Source organism: Clavelina lepadiformis, chromosome 9 (assembly GCF_947623445.1).
Source record: "Clavelina lepadiformis chromosome 9, kaClaLepa1.1, whole genome shotgun sequence".
NCBI classification, from domain to species: Eukaryota; Metazoa; Chordata; class Ascidiacea; order Aplousobranchia; family Clavelinidae; genus Clavelina; species Clavelina lepadiformis.
This window is the reverse complement of record NC_135248.1, coordinates 14,406,971-14,424,666: the sequence shown is the minus strand read 5'-3', so window position 1 is coordinate 14,424,666 and position 17,696 is coordinate 14,406,971. Positions and strand designations below refer to the sequence as shown.

The following is a 17,696-nucleotide window of genomic DNA, read 5'->3' as shown; positions in this document are numbered from 1 at the left end:
GAATGTTCGTTATCATTATGGTCTCTCTACCGCACTTAATTTAAAACATTTTACATGCCTATCATTTTGTCACAAGCAAATTCAATTATGCTTTATGTACAGAGAAACACGGCTTATCTTCACTCGCATGCGACTTTTTGATATACTTTAGTTATGATGTCGATGTGGTCAAACGTACGCGATATTTCAGTTTCAAAGCGTTTGTAATGTTGTTTAAAATGGCAATTTTTTAGCATCGTAAAAGCATAGGACAAAAACCAAGTAGCCTACTAGGTAACCATAACAATAAGCCGACTGTTGTATTTCTGGCTTTTTGGGCATTGTTACCCAGTCCATACTTTTTCAAGCCAACAAGTAAACTACAGCTGCCCATAAACGGATCTGAGTTCATGTTTCACAAACTAACACGTCATCAAGAAATGAAGACTTTTGGTCAAAACATACCGGTTGCAGCGCTTTCTAAATCCTGATCAGAGGAAATGATTTTGACTTTGAACGCAGAAGACAGCTGTGACTTAAGAGATATCCATAACGTGTTGTGCAGCCTTTGATTGAGAAGACCTGACCTCGTTGTCGCCTGCCTTGACCTCAGCGTTGTCACCTAATTAAATCGTTTTTCTTGTAATCGCTCGTGTCTGTTACAAGTAGCTGTGACAGCAGCGGAAGCCATTCATTTGTTCCTGAACTACTTCGGTCATTAGTCAACCAGCAAAAAGATTTGCAAAACACGATGGTAAGGTGCTAGTCGATAGTTAAGCCGTGTTTCATTGGTTTTAGCGATGAATAGCAATCACATAACTTTAGAAGTCAGTCAGAATGCTTTGTTCAATAAAGATAATGATCATTGTACGACGACATTTTGTTTGTGGTTTATTGACGTTTATTTTGTTTTTTAGTCTCTCCCAGATGAACTTAAGCAAGGTGAGCATTGGATTTTAGGTTGCACAGAAGTAGCGAAAGTTTCATAATCTGGCTTATTCTTAATAATTTTATTACAAAGTTTAATCTCGTCGTAGTAAGCTGCCCTGTATATCTGATTTGCAACAAAATCGGTTTCGTTTTCTCAAACAAATGCAATTGTATTCACAGAATGCGAGGGCGCGTTTGAAATCTTCACCAAAGAATCAGCAGACGGTAAACTGGGACCAGATGAGTTGAATAAAGTTCTAAGGATGTTGGGTCAAACTCCGAGTGACGACGAAGTTGCTGAGGTCATCAACGATTATGCTGAAGGTAAAAGTACAGACCGACAGTGCAGCGCCCAGAACTGTTGTCCCTTGCCGATTTTAAAAAACTTCAGATTTAAAATTAAGATCACTTAAAAGAAATTTAAAGAGATATTTAAGCTTAAGACAAGTAGCCGATTTTAAATAAATCAGGCCCAGCAAAAGCACCAAAACGTTAAAAAATGATCAAGTTGAACAACAATGATATCAGGTTAAAACAAGAACCTAAACACTCTAATCAATTATCAACAAAATATCTTGATAAGACTTAATAAGGCTGTTTGTTGCTTGACAACGTCCAAATCATTTCGAACGAGCTTGAAAACTATTTGGCAAGTTTATAATTCCAGTTGCGAGATTTTATGTTCAGGTGAAACCCTGGCGCTTGATGAATTCTTGGATTTTATGGCCAAGCAGCTCTCTGGGAGCCAGGATAAGCGCGAAGAGGACCTGAGCAAAGAATTTAAGAACCTACTTAGGGAAACTTTCCGGTGGTATGATAAGGACGCCGATGGCATAATTAGTTGGAATGAACTCAAGGTGAACTCAATATGCTGCTTTAACGTATCCTAGGAAATCTCTAGTTATACTAGTAAGCAGAAAAAATTGTGGCGCGGAATGTACACAACAAGGCCGCATTCATGTTGTCTGTATTTTCATTTTTATCACCGCCAGTTGGCGCTAAAGGGTACGGGAGAGGTGATCCAAGACTGGGAAGTAGACGAGATGATGAAGGATGGCGACGAAAACTCCGATAAAGTTCTGGATTTTGACGGTAACAACATTACAGTCTATTTTATAGTGTTATACGTTATTAGTCACATTTTGGCACCTAAAATGGTCCGTTGAGTCATAGGGAGTTTGGTGAAACCCATTTCTTTTCTTCAAACGTGTGTGTTTTTAGAGTGGATCAATATGATGAAAGAGCTTGAAGGTCACATCCAATGTTAACCCAGTATTTATAGCATCGTTTAAGCTGCTCAGTCGCAAGTCGACATCTTAGTGCGGTCTTGCAACCACAACTTTTTTCTTTCTTGAGCAGCGTTAAATACCGACGATAAAAGACCGTGATTGCCTTGTTTAGTTTATTTTTATTTTCGTTTACTGAAACCTTTTCTTCATCTTGACATTATCATCAAAATATACCATCTCGACCCAACCTAACCATGAGCATCTTTATTTCATCATTTTCAAAGCTTTTATTGACATAACTTCAAACACAGATACACAGTCGTTTCAAAATTGTCGACACAGTAGGAACCTTTAATTTCGGTTTGATCATTTACCGAAACTACAAAATCTACCGGTATAAAAATAAATGTTGAATCAATCGCGTACATTACTGGTTACAGGTAAATGAACAAGTGCAAAATACATGTCGTTACTGATTAAAAAATACCTTATTTTGTAACAAGATTACACAAGCGAAAATAAACACACTTTTTTTACAAACCTTGTACGCGATAAGAACAGACTTAATATGTAACAGTGCATATTGTTTTAATGAGGTCATTTGCTTTTCGTATTTGTTACGAAATTACAGCATTAAACACTTATACTTAAGCGTTCATCGCCTGATTTATTACCGGATTTCGTTCATGAAACACGGATTTTGAGTTTGTTTTTCTTCTGTAAGAGAACACAGGACGTTTATCGCGATCCGATGACATAGTTATCTTTTTCCTGCTCTTTGAGGACTCCATTGGAGGTTGGTTATAGTCTTGTCGCAGCCTCCATCTTCTTGGAGCATCCGAGGAGACTTTCTCCGTCTCCTTTTCCTCAATCTGCTTCTGATTTGTTTTCTGTCCAAGTCCGGAGTCGACTCTCTTCTTTTGGTCGAGAATTTTCCGGATGCGGCGTTTTGCCAAATTGGAGATAAGTTCGTTGGTTAGCGGATCGTGTGGAGGAGAAGGAGTGAGTTGTTTTCCGCCTTTCTTCTTCTTCTTCTTCCGATTGTATTTGATCTGGTATGGAGATGAGGTCCCGTTCGATCGCATCCACTTCTCATAATGCTCCCTGGGCTGGAGATCTCCCGGAAGATTCTTCTTATCTTCCGCCACATCGGTCTTCTTCCGAAAATTTCCAGGCGGAGAAACATCAAACATCGATTTTTGATTTTCGTCTTTGAGGAAATCCCGAAGAAACTCTCCGCTTCCGGTTGTTTTCTTTTCCTCGTATCCTTTCTCTCCATTCCGACCGCTTCCGCCTTCCTCACGAGGGGTGAGCACCGTGACGTCACCACTTTCAAAGTCGATTCGCACCGGGATGAAGTTCCCCTCTGACGTATCGGTTCGTGACGTCATTGCCATGGTGGCGACAGGGGTATCGAAGGTGACTTTAGTGGGTGCAGATTTGGGACGCCGTCGAGCCGGGGGTTTGGTAAGAGACGGATCTGGGGGACTCGAGGGAAACTCGGGTAGAAATGACGAGCTCCTAAGATCGGAGAAAGAAGTTGCTGTGGCGTCTTTAGTGGCGTCCTGCTGGGAGGTCGGAGGCTGCCAGGCTGAAAATATAGGATTTCTATTTTTTACAAAAGGCAGCTATAGCCGTGATGAGTCAAATAGGATAGACTGTACATTATATGTAAATGTCCTTTACGCTTAAGTTAAGTTAGGGAGCTTTACTTTACTAAATTAACCTGATTTTGGCCTTTCTGTGCTTATTTTATTGTCACAATGAGCAGCGTTGGCTTCCGACGCTTCTCGCCGCCGTCGAAGAAGAATTTCTCTGAAAAATGGAAGCAACGCGTAAAAGATCGCAACGACAACAGACATGCAAGACGTACAACGTTTTATGGTGAAGACGACAGAATGGCTGGAAGACAAAGATACTTGGAAGACGAAGATTTACCGATTTTTCCTTTTCTTCCATCTTTCGTATTCGACGAGCGCGTTTTCGCGTTGATTTTCCCGTTCGTTAAATTCCTCCATCAACTTATCGCGTTTTCGCCGGTTCTGGCGATTCTTGTAAACCCGTTCCTGCCGTGACAGCTCGTTCTTTCGTCTCAGCCATTCGACAACCGCTGGATTTTGACTGTTTTTAAGCTGGTGGTCGGAGCACTGTAAATTAATGACGCTGTCATCGCTTTAATTGCTTTTGTTATACAATAACTAGCATAGCAATAAAGATAACAATTTCGGGTAAGTTTAATAGATGTAAGTCCTTAATGTATCTCTTTAAAAGTGGTATCGCCTTTAACAAAATGAAACATCAAAAACGTCAGCAAACCCATGTCGCACTTACCCAATTTTTGTTGTATTCGGATTGTCCACTCTTTTTTGGGTCCCAGTTGCACTTTATCGGTTCAGTTCCTGGCCTAATCCTTGGCTCGTGTTTGACTTCTGACTCTGTCTTTGCAGTTGGAGTTTTCCTTTTGTCGCTAGTGTTAAGGGTCGTCGACGTTGACTGCTTGTTTTTACGCAATTTGTATGATTTGTTTTCTGGTTGTTTGTCTGCTGACGTGGCGTCGTTTTTTCTCACAATTCGGTCACGTTTCGTGGCATCAATAGCAGATTTATTTTTTGATGCGCGATCACGTGCCGGACCAGTCCCAGATCTATGGTCAGAGGATCGGGAGCGAATTGGGGCAGGCCGAAGCAAGAGAGTGTAATCCCCGTGGTTTTCCGCTCTATGACTCGATCTTCTTAAAGTGCCCAGCAAGGCCGCCAAGTAGGAGTAGGAAAAGTCACCGTGTGTCGGATGAGACTTATGAGGATCGGCGCTCTTATCTTCATGTTTCCGCATCCGTCTCGATCTACCCTCCATGTCGCTTTCCGTTGCCATCCGCACATTTTTAACTTTTCCTCTACGTATTTCATCCGACTTCAATATACTTTTGCGGGAAGGATGCTGCTCTTCTTCCGCCCTCTCCGACGCGATGGGCACGACCACCGGAGATCTTTTCGAGGAGGATTCATCAGACGAAAAGTCCGACTGACTTCGAGACGACGATGAAGTCACCACCTGCTGAGATGCGAATCTATGACGTGACTTCCCTGAACAGGAGCCTGATTTTGGACGTGGTGGTTTTCCATCCAGATCTCTCCTCGTTTCCATTTCGGCGTTTTTTCCGTAACGACCGTATTTTGAGAGGTCCGCTACTAACTGCCTTATAGTCCGCTGTACAGCAGCTTCTCCAAGTGGTTGCAAGTCAAACTTGTACGGCTTCGAGGGCTGTTTGGAGCAGGTCTGCTTGGCAAGTCTTCTACTGCGCCACTCGCTCTTAGATATCCGATTTGAGTATCTCTTACGGGGCTTACCCGTTGAATAGCCACGTTGAAAGTAAGAGCTTTGGTTGTCCAGATGCTTCTGCAGGTGAAGCTCCAGATACTTATGCAAGAGAATCTCGCGCGCTTTTTCTTCAATGAGTATGGTTGTGTCCTCGACAACTGTGACCAAACAATACAAGTTAAACTCACAAACGAGTGGTTTCACAGTTGAATAGCTGAGAACAGATATCACAATACAGCGACGATCCACGTAAAAGCCGCACAATGTCGTATATCAATCATCAGAAAAACAGATAATAATAGTTTACGCTTTGCATTGTAGGTTTGTCTATAAATTATAGTAAATTCAGCAAAAAATATGCCAGTTCACGGCCCACATCTCACTAAAGAAGTTAAATATCAACAAACTACTTTACCTGAGTCGTCGTCCTGATAACTACTGATGGTAGATGCACTGGAGGAAGAAATCGCGTTACCAGTGACGCGATTCTTTTGTTGAAACCTTCCTGAACATTCAGAAGATGACGTGGAAAGATTCGATGATATCTCCCTCTTGCGGCGGTTTCTGCTTCTCCCTGGCTTTGCAGTGCAAGGTCTTGCCACCTTTTGCCTTTCAGCGTCCCTGTCCGCTTTACTCTGTTCGCCGTCGAGAGTATCTCGCTGTCTCGGGGGTGCGCTGCTCGCAGTGGTCTGTGTTTCAACTTCACTTTTGTTTCGCCGTTTCTCTGCTTCAGCAGCAGGTTTGTCTGCAATCACGTCACTGGGTTTTGACTTGGAGTGATTTTCATCGGGCGCTTTCAGCTTCTCAGATGCTAATTTATCTTTGTCTGATTCTGACCGGGTTTCGCTGTCTGATCGGGAAACAGATGACGACTCCACATCAGCTGATCCGTTCAGCAGAGTCTCTAGTAAGGTTATTCCCCCGTCGTTGTCCTCAGCATTTCGGGCCTCACGTTTGCCTTCTATGTGAAGTAAAATAATGACTAAGGTTATTCTCTTTGATATAACCTGTATTTACGTCGACATAATGTAATTTACAGTCTTTGCATAATACGAGCCATATAGATAGCCACATACATAGCCAAATAGCCACTACTTTAAGCGTGAGAAGCTGTATGTTACTAGTTAGCCCTTAAAGAGAATGGAAAAATATGCTTTAAATCCTTGTCTTATATTTAGCCCAAAGAGGTCCAAATAAATGTCCATGGCCTCACCTTTACTCTGTTGACTCTGGACTGGACTATCCGACAATTCAGTGTCACTGCTTATTGTCGAACTACTTGATGACGATGTTGACGACGTCATAATACCACTTGAGAACACACGATCACATACTACACGCCAATAAGCCTGAACGAACACAAAAAAAAACATTCTGATGACATTTCTGCTTGACGCGACGCCTTAAGTAGTAGCGTACAATCAGCTATAGACCACTCACGACCGTTTTTAGCCTGTGTATCGTAGTAATTCCATAACCTTTTGTGCTCTAGACCTAAGCTGTGTTTATCCACATATTGTATTTACTTCCAATTTTCGAAAGAACTTATCGTGTTATTGAGCTGTTACGAAGCACTCTTCAAATAATCAAACGCGTTCCTACTCATAGACTTGTGTAAATAATTGCGCGAACACTCACTTTCTTACAACAATTACAGCACTACCCTTCTGCGCATGATGGCTGTACAATGAAAGACATTTCGAACACGCAGATAACAACGAAATTATTAGGCCTAGTGCCGTTGCTTGATCTGATAAGTTCTTTGCCAATTTCTAATAAAAATGCTTTCCAAGATTTTTAAAACTTGGCTAGCTATTAGCCACCTGCGGTTGTATATTGAGCGATGCAATATTCGTATTCACCTGCTTAGCTTGTGGTTTGCCTTGCCTAACCCGTCGGGCTGACTACACCGAACTCAATGCAGGCACTACAAGAAGGCTTGATATACATAACATGTGATATATTGATGCGATGGAACGAACTAAACGAGGCCTGCGCTTGCAAGCGTTCAAGTTAAAACAACCGCTAACCTAGCAAGTAATCATAAAACAAACCCGCGCACTGGAGCAGTCAATGAGTAACAAATGTCGGTCCTATAGTGTCTAGATGAAGTGTTGCCAAGGCAGCTCAAGTTGTTTACTTTCTATTGTTTGGCCTGGGTGCGGGAAACGTGTTGGAACTTGTGCGTATCGGAGTAAATGGAGTGAAATTCTACCCCGATCGTTATCAAACGCAATCCGCTGAGCGTCGAAAAAAGTTTACATTCGGCCTAAGTGACTAATCTGCTTCACAATGGATGAATGCCTTAATCTAATTACTATGGGTGGGGCCGATTCTTTTAATCGTGATCGAAAACGGTCAAGCCGACCACAGCAAGGCAGAGAAAACATGTTGGATTCCATTCGCAATGAATGCTGACTAACATGAGACAAACGCCAAAACACTGGTTATCCTTATTTGTCGGCATAACAAGTTAAGTGCTGTGCCTAATCGAGCGTGACCGTACCAAACGAGTCACGTGCCTGGCGGACAATGAAGTCTTTCAAGCCATTACTTCATAAACACATGTCTCTGTGTTAACTGTCATATGTCTCAAAAAATATATGTTATAAAATTACAGATCGGACTTAATGTTACCGTCGATACTACCAAAAATATTTCAATGGTTGCAAGTGTTGAAATAAGCAACCTAGTTCAAACAATTTTGCAAGAAATTCCCCGTTTTATAAATTTTCCACCACCAAACGGTATTATACCGCCATTAATTAATCTGCGGCCACAAATATACATATGCTACATTACTCTCATCTGGTCTATTGAGTGCAGAATATAAATGTGAGTGATCACACGCACGGGTTACTTCGAGTCCCCAAATAAGTTCAAAGCACCCAAGCTCTGTAGTCTCGTGTCAGAAATAACTGGAATTCCGGGTCTGCGCTAATTGGCTTTCTTGTGGGCAGCAAAAACCAGTCCTAATCAGGACTCAAAACAGTCACCACTAATGCTTTTTTTGCATTTCGACTTCTTTTTACGTTCACCAAGCTCTCCAAAATACTGGGTCGACGAAAGGCTGCTGGCGTTGAAAACGATGGTTCAGAATTCCAGAATCTTGTTATGGTTTCCGGGATGTTTTAAATCAAGTCAGTACCAATCAGGTTTGATGCAGGCCAGCAAAGGTGTTGATAAAACGGGCATTCCACGCGTGTATGTAATTGTGTATCTTTCTTTTGCAAGACATCGAATTACTGGCTTTAAGCCCCCGTTCAAGGCTGAGTGGAAATCAGTTATCAGCCGTGTTTATTAGACTTCCAGGCGGTGCGAGCAGAAATTTTTTGACAAAGTAAACAGAAGGCATTTTACTGTAATGCAATATTTTGTTTATGATTAATTTGTTACGCTAAAAAGTTGTTTTATTAGTTTTTTTGTCGTAAGTATTTTAGTAAATTTTCGTTTATTGTGACGACTCAAAAATACCGATGACGTAAACTTAATGACTTAACTTAGCCCATGACTCATAATACAGCGTTGTCATCAATTTAAATGACATAACGTCACGTCACTAAAATTTGGTAATGAAATATAGCGACTAAGAAGAGCGACGAAAGCCTAAAGACTGAAACATGAAGTTAATGGAGGGAAACGTCACCAACTGCAAATGATAAGTTTGTAATAAGAACGAGGCAGTTTGTATAATTTCAGGTTCTTGTCGTGCTTTAAAAGGAGGTTGCGTGACCAAATGTTTTTGATTCATTACAAGTTTGGATTTTTGTTGAGTAATCTTTGGTCATTGTGGGAAGCGTCAACCGCTTTCAGGAATACAATTTTTGCTTAACATCAAGTTTAGTAGCTAGTTTCACAATAAAAACTGAATAAAAAACTATTTCAATGTATGGCTGCTACAAACAATCTAAGATCTTATAGAGAAAGTCGTACTCAGCTCGATAAGTAGTTTAGAAGTTGCTAATAAAGAAATAGGCCTACACAAACTATTTTCTCAACTAAACTTTTACTTGTCACCGCATGTTCGTTTTCAGTGGAATTTTATAAGCACTTTAGCAGGGACGATAAAATTAATCGAAAGATTGTTTTGAAGAAATGTTTTCCTGCCAAAAAAAATAAAAAAAAACAACACAGACACCACTGAATGCTGTTTATCACATTTTTTCTTATTTCTGCAGACAGCGATCAGGCCCAGACATCATTCGGAGTTAAGATGTTCGGAAGATGACGAAAGTATTAGGCAGAAAAGCATAATGCATTTTGTACTGAGCGTCGTTTTTTTAGCTTGTATAGCTGCGTCAGTGAATTGTCAGCATAACGTCTCAAGCGAAGCAACTTTGGAGGATATCATCCGATATCTGAGTAACCCAACTCATCTTGAACATCTGGAGGAATCTGGGGTGGGTTCAATTTTATGAGTTTTATAAAAATACCAAGTATTTAATGTTGTGGCCTCCTTAAAAAAGACTCTATGCTAACACCCAAAGTATTCTATGGTTTAAGTAACCATACATATACATCAGCGTTACAAGTCGCATGCGAAGCCAACAAAGTATTCCCTGAGTAGAAAGTATAGCGCCACTTTTAAGCCTTATATTTTGACATCTTGCTTCATATGAGCAATTTGTGATGTTGGTTTTAGGTTCCGGTTTTCAGGCATCCTTTGCTTAATGTTGATGACAACTTCTACACAATGATGAGCGACATACGACTCTATCAAGCAAAGCACCACGGATACAGCCGGAAACAACGAGAAACTGAGGTAATTGTTTGAAGGAAAGTTTAGATGAAAGACGAGATGAAAGAATGTTGCATGTTAAGGTCAGAAAGATCTGTCAGTCTGACAGAGTTAAATGAACTGGAAAAGCGTGATTAGTTCGTTTATTGCATCAGCGTTGAGGTAAAAACTTACGTCATAGCAAACAAAACTCGTATTTGGAGAAAAAAATAGCAATGGAGTTCATTGTCGACGTCAAAATGCAAGAAAACAACGAAAGTTCTAATCGTTTTATCTTATTTATGTCGCAGGAAGGTCTGCGAAGTGAGTTACAACGACTCGAGCGGCGACCTCGGTGGACGCCATCCACCGCAAGATATGACACCCAGTATTCAGTGAGTTCTGGAATGTTCTGATTTCGAAATATTTTAACAAATTACTGATGGTTGGACCACCCAAGTGGGTACTTACACTGGTTCCTTCTCACTTTAAATTAATCTTTTAATCGCTCATTCACCTTCACTTTGTGTTGCTTTTTGTTTGTGTTTGCCAACTTTTTTGGGAACAGAAGTTAAACTCTTTGGGGTTTATTGTTGTTTAACGGACATGAAAAGGGCAAAAGAAACACGAAGACTTAAGCAAATAAATATTTTTTTAGCAATTAAGCCTTAACTTACTACATAGCCTTGATTTGCCCAGTTTAATTTTAACCTAACTGCTTATCTTTAACCAAGCACTCTTTGACCAATGAAAGACGAATCAGTCACTGATTTCCCTGACATCTGACACTGACAAGTTTTCTTCGCAGTTGTACAATGGCCCCCTTAATTACGGGCCCAGCCAGTTGCAGTTCATTCAGCGCAAAGTACACCAACTCGGCTCCACTTCAAGGCAAAACAGCGTCTCAATCGATAATTTGATCCGATGGAAGTCCTCCGCCCAACAGAGGATCGAAAGACTCGAGGCCTTGCTTGAGAATTCAAATCTTCTGCCTGGTAAGCAAACTTGTTCGTAGCACATTGGTCAGAAGATAAACGGTGCAATTGACAATGGCGATAAATAATTCCATAGAGTATAACTGGTGTTACTATCTATACTCATCCTAAGCTTTCATAGGCAATTTTGCATTTTGGGTCGAAGATAAAACCTGAGAACCACTATCGCTTCAACAAGACGGATTTTGATAATTTTTAAGCAGCTTTTTTAATCGCAAAACTCAATAAAAACATGTTTTTTCCAAACATTTCTCCCCTATATTGGCATGTTTGTAGCCGGCAATCAAGAAAAATCTGTCGTTTCCGCCACGTCGACGTCGGAATCACGTCATCAGCAGCAGAATAACGACGTAAACTCGAGGACGATTCGAACTTTGCAAAGCACTGTCTCGCAGCTTCAACGGACGGTTCAAAACCTTCAAACTACGGTTGGGACGAACCAAGGCAACACAGGTATAATGGACACTGAAGTAAGATTGATTGTTTTGATTGGTAGAGTAGTGAACTCTTTTCGTTTTGCTCCTAAACCGACGCTTCGTATTAACCGTTTTTTTTTTTCAACAAAATGCGGTGTGGCAGTTTTGTAAATATGTCACCCATTCATTTGAGTCTTATACAACTTATACAGCGCGCTACGTCATAAAATCAAATAAGTTACCTGTCATTCTCAGCATTGAAGCAGGGTACAAAGGCGAAGTGCTTGTAGTAACGACTCACACACACAACAAATACTAATCCGCTCTCTTTGTTTTATAGCGTTCATTTTTTGTATGAGTTGTACAATAAAACCGCGTTTGCTGTCTATCTCTACAGCGTCTCGGGAACCGTCGGCGGAATTAGCGACGCAAAAATCTTCCATCACAGAGAATCGACGCCACATAAGGAACCTGCAGACGAGCGTTTTGCATCTTCAGAGGACTGTGCAGGATTTGGGATCGCCTCATGGCGCGAGGTTCGGACCTAGTTCTTCGACATCGTTAAAAAGTTCTGTTTCAAATGAGATTAATTTTGAGGGTGAGTTTAACTCTATGAGCTTTTACAGCAGGGTTTGATTACGGGTGTATGTAATCAGTAACGAGTAAGTAAATTAGTAATGAGTAAGTAAATCAGTAACGGGTAAGTAAATTAGTAATGAGTAAGTAAACAACCAATAATGTTAATTAATAAGCAACCGCGTGATAAATTTAACGTATAGCTGAGTTTATAAGAATTTCCTAAGTCAGCGCCTAACTAAATAAAAAAATACTAATATCCTTGCAATATTTCACCAGCCGCCAGTGACGCAGAGGAATTAGTGCGCCATCACGAAGAGCGACTGAACGCACACGATGACGTCATAACTAGAAAGTCGGCCGTTATCTCAAGCATCCAACATCAACTGATGAGACTTGTGATAAAGGATCGGGAACGTGTAGCGGCGATTAAAACCCTGCAGAGCCTTCTTACTAATTCTGCCACATCTGTAAGTATTGAAAGTATTCTGCAGTATTCTGTTCAAAAGTTATTGAATGCTTGCGGCCATTGTTATTTATTTTATTCAAAGTTTTTTGACTTTTCGGCAATTTTCGTTGAACAAATAAGCAGAAAATTCCATTTCATTTATCGTGGAAAATAAATCCACCTTGATTGTTTGACATTTGTTTAATATCTCAATTTCATTGTGTTTTAGAGATCGAATATGGCTCATCTTGACTTCTTGGGAAAAGATACAAGTCCAGGGATTTCAAAAAAAGTAGAAGATTTGCGAGAATCTGTGTCTAACTTGGAACAAAGATTGGACGATACTCAATCTTGCTGCGGGAGCGCTGGCGCCCTCAGACGGCGAATGGAATTAACAACGGAACGGGTCAATCAGGTAAATCTTGCTTTTCGGTCTCAGGTTTATTTCTTAATAATCGCTTTGTTCGGTAAGGTTTGTGCTGCATTGTAACTAGCTCTTGGTGTGTTGCGATTACACATTCTGACTCGTACGTCTTTTTCATGGTACTTGCGCGCCATCTAACGTTTAACGTAATAATTAGCGTTTTTCAGACAATGGCTTTTTGCGTTTCACGAACCAACTGTTGTTTTGGTATCTATTGTTACGTTAACACTACGTTTGATTTTCGTACCACGTAAAAACCCCAAACTACAAGCTGCAACTTTCCTCTAAACCCTCTAAACTAAATCCTCTTCTACAAACTATTTAACAGATGTGGCAAAAAATCTACTTCACTTGTATAAGGCCGTCGCAGCCAACGATTTTTAATGCTCTTAAAACAGTTCGAATATTTTGAAATATACTAATAGTTATATTTTTGCGGTTCGTTATTGTAATTCACGTTTTCTTGGTCTTTTATGTACTTCTAATTTAGTTCGTATAGCTTGAGTGAGTGCTTTAAATTCACCTACAGCTTAAATTTAAAGCTCTTAGTGCTGATTTATCATCACAATGTTCAGGCGCGTACTAAAGTGGATGAGAGTTCAATCGCCATTCGAGTTCAAAAACGGATGATAGATGAGATGACCAGCAAGCAGGAGATGCAGAGAATAATCATCAAACGACTGCAGGACACTTTGATCAATTACCAGAGAGGAACCAGCAGACTGAACCGAAACTTACAAGGTGCCATCCCCTGTTAAAGTTAATACCATGCTTTGAAAGAAATTAAGGCTCTTTGTTTAAAAGACAGGTTTTGACGCCACAAACCGCATATCCCTGTCGAGTGTTGTTAGCCGCTTTACAAGATCCGCTTTACACAAGCTTTGTGCAATGAGCTATTGTTGCAGTAAATTTCTTGTATGTTTAAAATACGTTTCCTTTTTTCAGAGAGCATTCGTACCAGGACCCAACGCCTCAACCAGACCATCTCGACGGACGTGGCGCGCCGTGTAGCGGCCATAAAAACAAAAGTTGATTCGGACGTTTCGGACATGCAACGCCAAATAGCGGATAACAAGAATGACATTGACTCAACAATAAATATTGTGACAGGTCAAATGCAAAAGCAAATTAATGACCTCGGCGATATCAGAGCTCACCTCGACTATAACTTTCCTCAATTTGAAGAAGAGACGAAGAATAATTTGACGGAAATTGCAAGAAGGTACGTCAATACGTCTACTAAACTCTAAAACTCCGCAGTTGCAGATATAATTCCCGTAATTACTACAGCAAACAATCTTCTTGTGCTGTAGGTTATTTGCGAACGGTCAGTCCTTATTCGGTATTATGAGACGTTTGGATGAAATTGCCAAAGAAGAGAGGACCAAGGACAGCGCGTTGGACATCCGCGTCAGACGTAACTTGAGATCAATCGAATCCCTGCAGTCATCTTTGGGAGAACTACGAATTAGGTCCTTTGGAAGAACTTCTTTTATTTTACAAGTTGTAACTTTCTTTTAAATAGCAACTCGAGCTACTGTAATACTTAAATTAGTTGGTTTTCTTGTGGTAAATAAATATCAAGTTTTTCTTTTTACTGTGATCAATGATTTGGAAATATTCTTGGCCTGGTTCACGTTTCTTTTTTTATTTCTCCTTTTTCCTTTTTTCTACTTTTTTCTCTTTTTCTCCCTTTTTTTCTTTTTTCTTTTTTCTCTTCACAGGAGCGTCGAAAGTATCATTTGTTTGTATGATTAATTATAGAGTCATTGATGTATACATATTTTCCTTCACCCTATTTTCAAAGTAGTTACACCTGGAGTTAATTCTTCCAGGAATCAGGAGGTAGAGCACAGCGACGACTTGGAAGACTCAGTTTTGTTTCTCAACATCTCCTTCCACCAGCTCCGATCTTCACTTCAGAGACACTCAAACAGAGCTGCAGCAATCCACGCCCACGTTGAGAGACTGGCGTCATCCAATAAGAAGACAAAGGAGCGGTTATCGGTAAGAAGTGAACGGGGTTTTCAATTCAACCCGTAGTTGTCGGTTTGATCGTGCTGGGTTTGGTCTTTTTTGATTGAACCGACTTGAAACCAATGAGCAAGGATGTGACAATATGGTGCACGAGCAAATGTATGAAAGAAGTTTAAGAAAACCTTTTAAGTCAGCAAAAAGATAATTATATGAGACACTGAGACACTGAGACACTGAGACACTGAGACACTGAGACACTGAGACACTGAGACACTGAGACACTGAGACACTGAGACACTGAAATGAGATTCACTATTAGCTGCAATTGGTTTTACCATATATATGGTTCGTTATTTGCTGTACGGTACTGTAAGCTCATAAGGACATTTTTCACTTGCTTGGACGCGTCACTGCGTCACCCTATCACGCTCCTTTAAACTCAAAGCATATTGTTTTTTTGCTTTTCCAGAACATCCGCACGCGGCTGGAAGGACATATTTCGAATTCCATCAACGAAAGTTACGCCTTCCACAAAATGATGACGTCAGACACACACTCGCTGAGACAGACGGTGGCATCCAGGCTAGACGCTCTCTCAATGGACTTAACTGATGTTGAACGTGAAGTGGATGAATTGAACAGCAAGCAAACGTTGATGACCGACACAATCACCGGCATTGCTTTGAATAATGCAAAAGAGATGTCAGCCTTAGAAGGGAAGACGGACCGAATCGTTGAAGATGTGGTAAGATTTCTATGGTTAATATGTTGGTGCCCAAGGTTTAAATTATGTTTCCATTTAATTTATTTCTTTGACATTTTTGTCAAAACGTGGTCAGTTTCAGACAAGTTGCAGCAAGATTAACATAAAATCAGCGTCCACTTTACCGGCCAACACTGAGCATCGATGACAAATTTTATTAAACTATCATATACTCGTCCTGGAACTTCTCAAAAACTGACATAAATGTATCCATATTACATGCAACCTAACGTAACTGCATGTGATCAATAGAAATCAAGTATAATCTTTTAAAATTTTGCCGTTACAGCACCTAATAGCTCCCCATTATAAAACAACCGCTCTCTGCCGGCGAAAGAGTAGTTTAAAAACATTAGATCGACGATGACCTGACGTCTGTATACTTAAAAGTAACATAGTTAAAAAAAACTGCTGAAAAGCGTGTTTTTGACCAACTAGAACCAGCCCATTTCAATGTTTACAAAACCTTCTTTTACAGGAGGATTTGTCATCTCATTGTGACCGCATAGAACAAGGAACACGTGATCAGTTGTCGTCATTCAACACAACATTTCGTGAACAGGTTATGGATCGTTTAGACCACCTGACAAGGAAAAATAAAAAACTTGGTATAAGGATAGAAAGCAAGTAAGTACTAATGTGCGATTAGCTGTATAAAAATGGTTTTTGCTCACCGGGTTTTTTGTCGTATTTTATGACGAAGCATGACGACACGCGCCCATATTAATTCCACCAAAGGGGTAAGGTTAAAAATTGCACAAAATCAATACTGACTCTAAATTGTGTTCATTTGTTGTAATTACCGAAAACTTTATTTCAAGGAATTGTTTAGGGTTTGGACATCAGAATACTGAGCTTTAAACTTATTCCGATAATGATATTATCTTTGTTATCAGTATAAAAATACATCCGTTCTTGGATTGTACAGCGAATGGAATAGCCTTATGATGTTTCTGTATTGTTAGTGTTCTATAAAGGATACGTTATTCTGTAAAATAGTCAAAAACTATGGTTTTGGTATAATTGCATAGTACCCGACATATATGCGAATCATGTGCATAAACGCAATATATAAAACCTCCAATGAATGTTTTTCCAGTTTAACCGACTTGACCGAAAGCGCAATAAAGCGAGATGCCCACCTAATCAACCTTCGCCACGCTGTTGGAAGACTGACCAAGAAAATAAACTCAGTCCGAACGTCAGCTTCATCGACACAAGATGTCGCAGCAACTCTCCAGAAAATGTTAAACGTCACCCATAGAAATATTACTTCCCTCAACGACCGGTAAAAGATAACCTCTTTGGTTATTTGTAGTTAATAATAGTAATTGATAGTGTCTTTTAAAATTAATTAGTAACTGAGAATTAGCATAGCTATTGGAAGTAAACCGAAATTAGTAATACCATGCGTTAACTGGTTATAGTTTGTGCAAGAATTGGTAATTCCTTTCAGACTGAATACGGTGAATTCCCGGACTAACGCTCACGATGACGTCATCAATACAAATCGAGAAAACATTGATCAGACATCAAGAAGGTTAACCGAAGAAAGAGCAGGTAACCTGAGTGGGAGCTCAGCTATTTATCTCTCAAATTTAGGATTTCTTCGTAGAAACTACGACGCAATGCAAAAGCGATCATCTTCTGTTAAATTGGTCTCTTTTCGCCGAGATTGGTGAAAAAAATTTACCAAGACTTAATCAATCGACTAATTCTACCGCCCACCAATCTCTGGTTACTCTATAATGTGTTTATGTTCAAAGCGTCAAATAGGATTCAGGTGAACACCCTTCAAACGGTGGCCGACTTGCGAGCAAGGCTGGGCAACTGGGAGAGCAAAAATACAAGAAGTATCTCAGATACGAACGACAGAATAGAGAGGCTCTCTAGCCTGGTAATTAGAAATATGCCTTCAACGTTT

The 17,696-nt window shown here is 40.2% G+C and overlaps 3 protein-coding genes across 7 annotated transcripts in view; 2 read left to right on the top strand and 1 right to left on the bottom strand.

Annotated features, from left to right (window-relative positions):
• Positions 1–650: 650 nt before the first annotated feature.
• Positions 651–2,390, top strand: LOC143471050 (troponin C, body wall muscle-like). Its single transcript, XM_076969385.1, has 6 exons — positions 651–733; positions 897–921; positions 1,090–1,233; positions 1,597–1,766; positions 1,902–2,001; positions 2,131–2,390. Exons 1-6 carry the CDS (start codon positions 731–733, stop codon positions 2,175–2,177), a joined length of 489 nt encoding a protein of 162 aa, XP_076825500.1. The 5' UTR covers positions 651–730; the 3' UTR covers positions 2,178–2,390.
• Positions 2,391–2,396: 6 nt separating this feature from the next.
• LOC143471049 (uncharacterized) lies at positions 2,397–6,844 on the bottom strand. Its single transcript, XM_076969383.1, has 6 exons — positions 6,670–6,844; positions 5,872–6,417; positions 4,470–5,614; positions 4,077–4,285; positions 3,865–3,953; positions 2,397–3,729 (listed from the first exon to the last, which is right to left on the bottom strand). Exons 1-6 carry the CDS (start codon positions 6,827–6,829, stop codon positions 2,786–2,788), a joined length of 3,093 nt encoding a protein of 1,030 aa, XP_076825498.1. The 5' UTR covers positions 6,830–6,844; the 3' UTR covers positions 2,397–2,785.
• A 2,794-nt stretch (positions 6,845–9,638) lies between these two features.
• Positions 9,639–17,696, top strand: part of LOC143471280 (uncharacterized) — a 123,684-nt gene continuing 115,626 nt past the window's right edge. For all 5 annotated transcript variants that reach the window (XR_013119525.1, XM_076969702.1, XM_076969705.1 and 2 more), the window contains exons 1-17: positions 9,639–9,856; positions 10,099–10,218; positions 10,485–10,568; positions 10,982–11,168; positions 11,445–11,621; positions 11,982–12,182; positions 12,440–12,630; positions 12,838–13,023; positions 13,608–13,773; positions 13,978–14,254; positions 14,346–14,504; positions 14,868–15,039; positions 15,479–15,754; positions 16,251–16,399; positions 16,872–17,060; positions 17,229–17,332; positions 17,539–17,669. Coding sequence is in view for 4 of the 5 variants with exons in the window: in XM_076969702.1 (XP_076825817.1) it covers positions 9,710–9,856; positions 10,099–10,218; positions 10,485–10,568; positions 10,982–11,168; positions 11,445–11,621; positions 11,982–12,182; positions 12,440–12,630; positions 12,838–13,023; positions 13,608–13,773; positions 13,978–14,254; positions 14,346–14,504; positions 14,868–15,039; positions 15,479–15,754; positions 16,251–16,399; positions 16,872–17,060; positions 17,229–17,332; positions 17,539–17,669 (2,916 nt within the window). In the remaining variant the exon portion in view is untranslated. The remainder of the gene's footprint in view (positions 9,857–10,098; positions 10,219–10,484; positions 10,569–10,981; positions 11,169–11,444; positions 11,622–11,981; positions 12,183–12,439; positions 12,631–12,837; positions 13,024–13,607; positions 13,774–13,977; positions 14,255–14,345; positions 14,505–14,867; positions 15,040–15,478; positions 15,755–16,250; positions 16,400–16,871; positions 17,061–17,228; positions 17,333–17,538; positions 17,670–17,696) is intronic.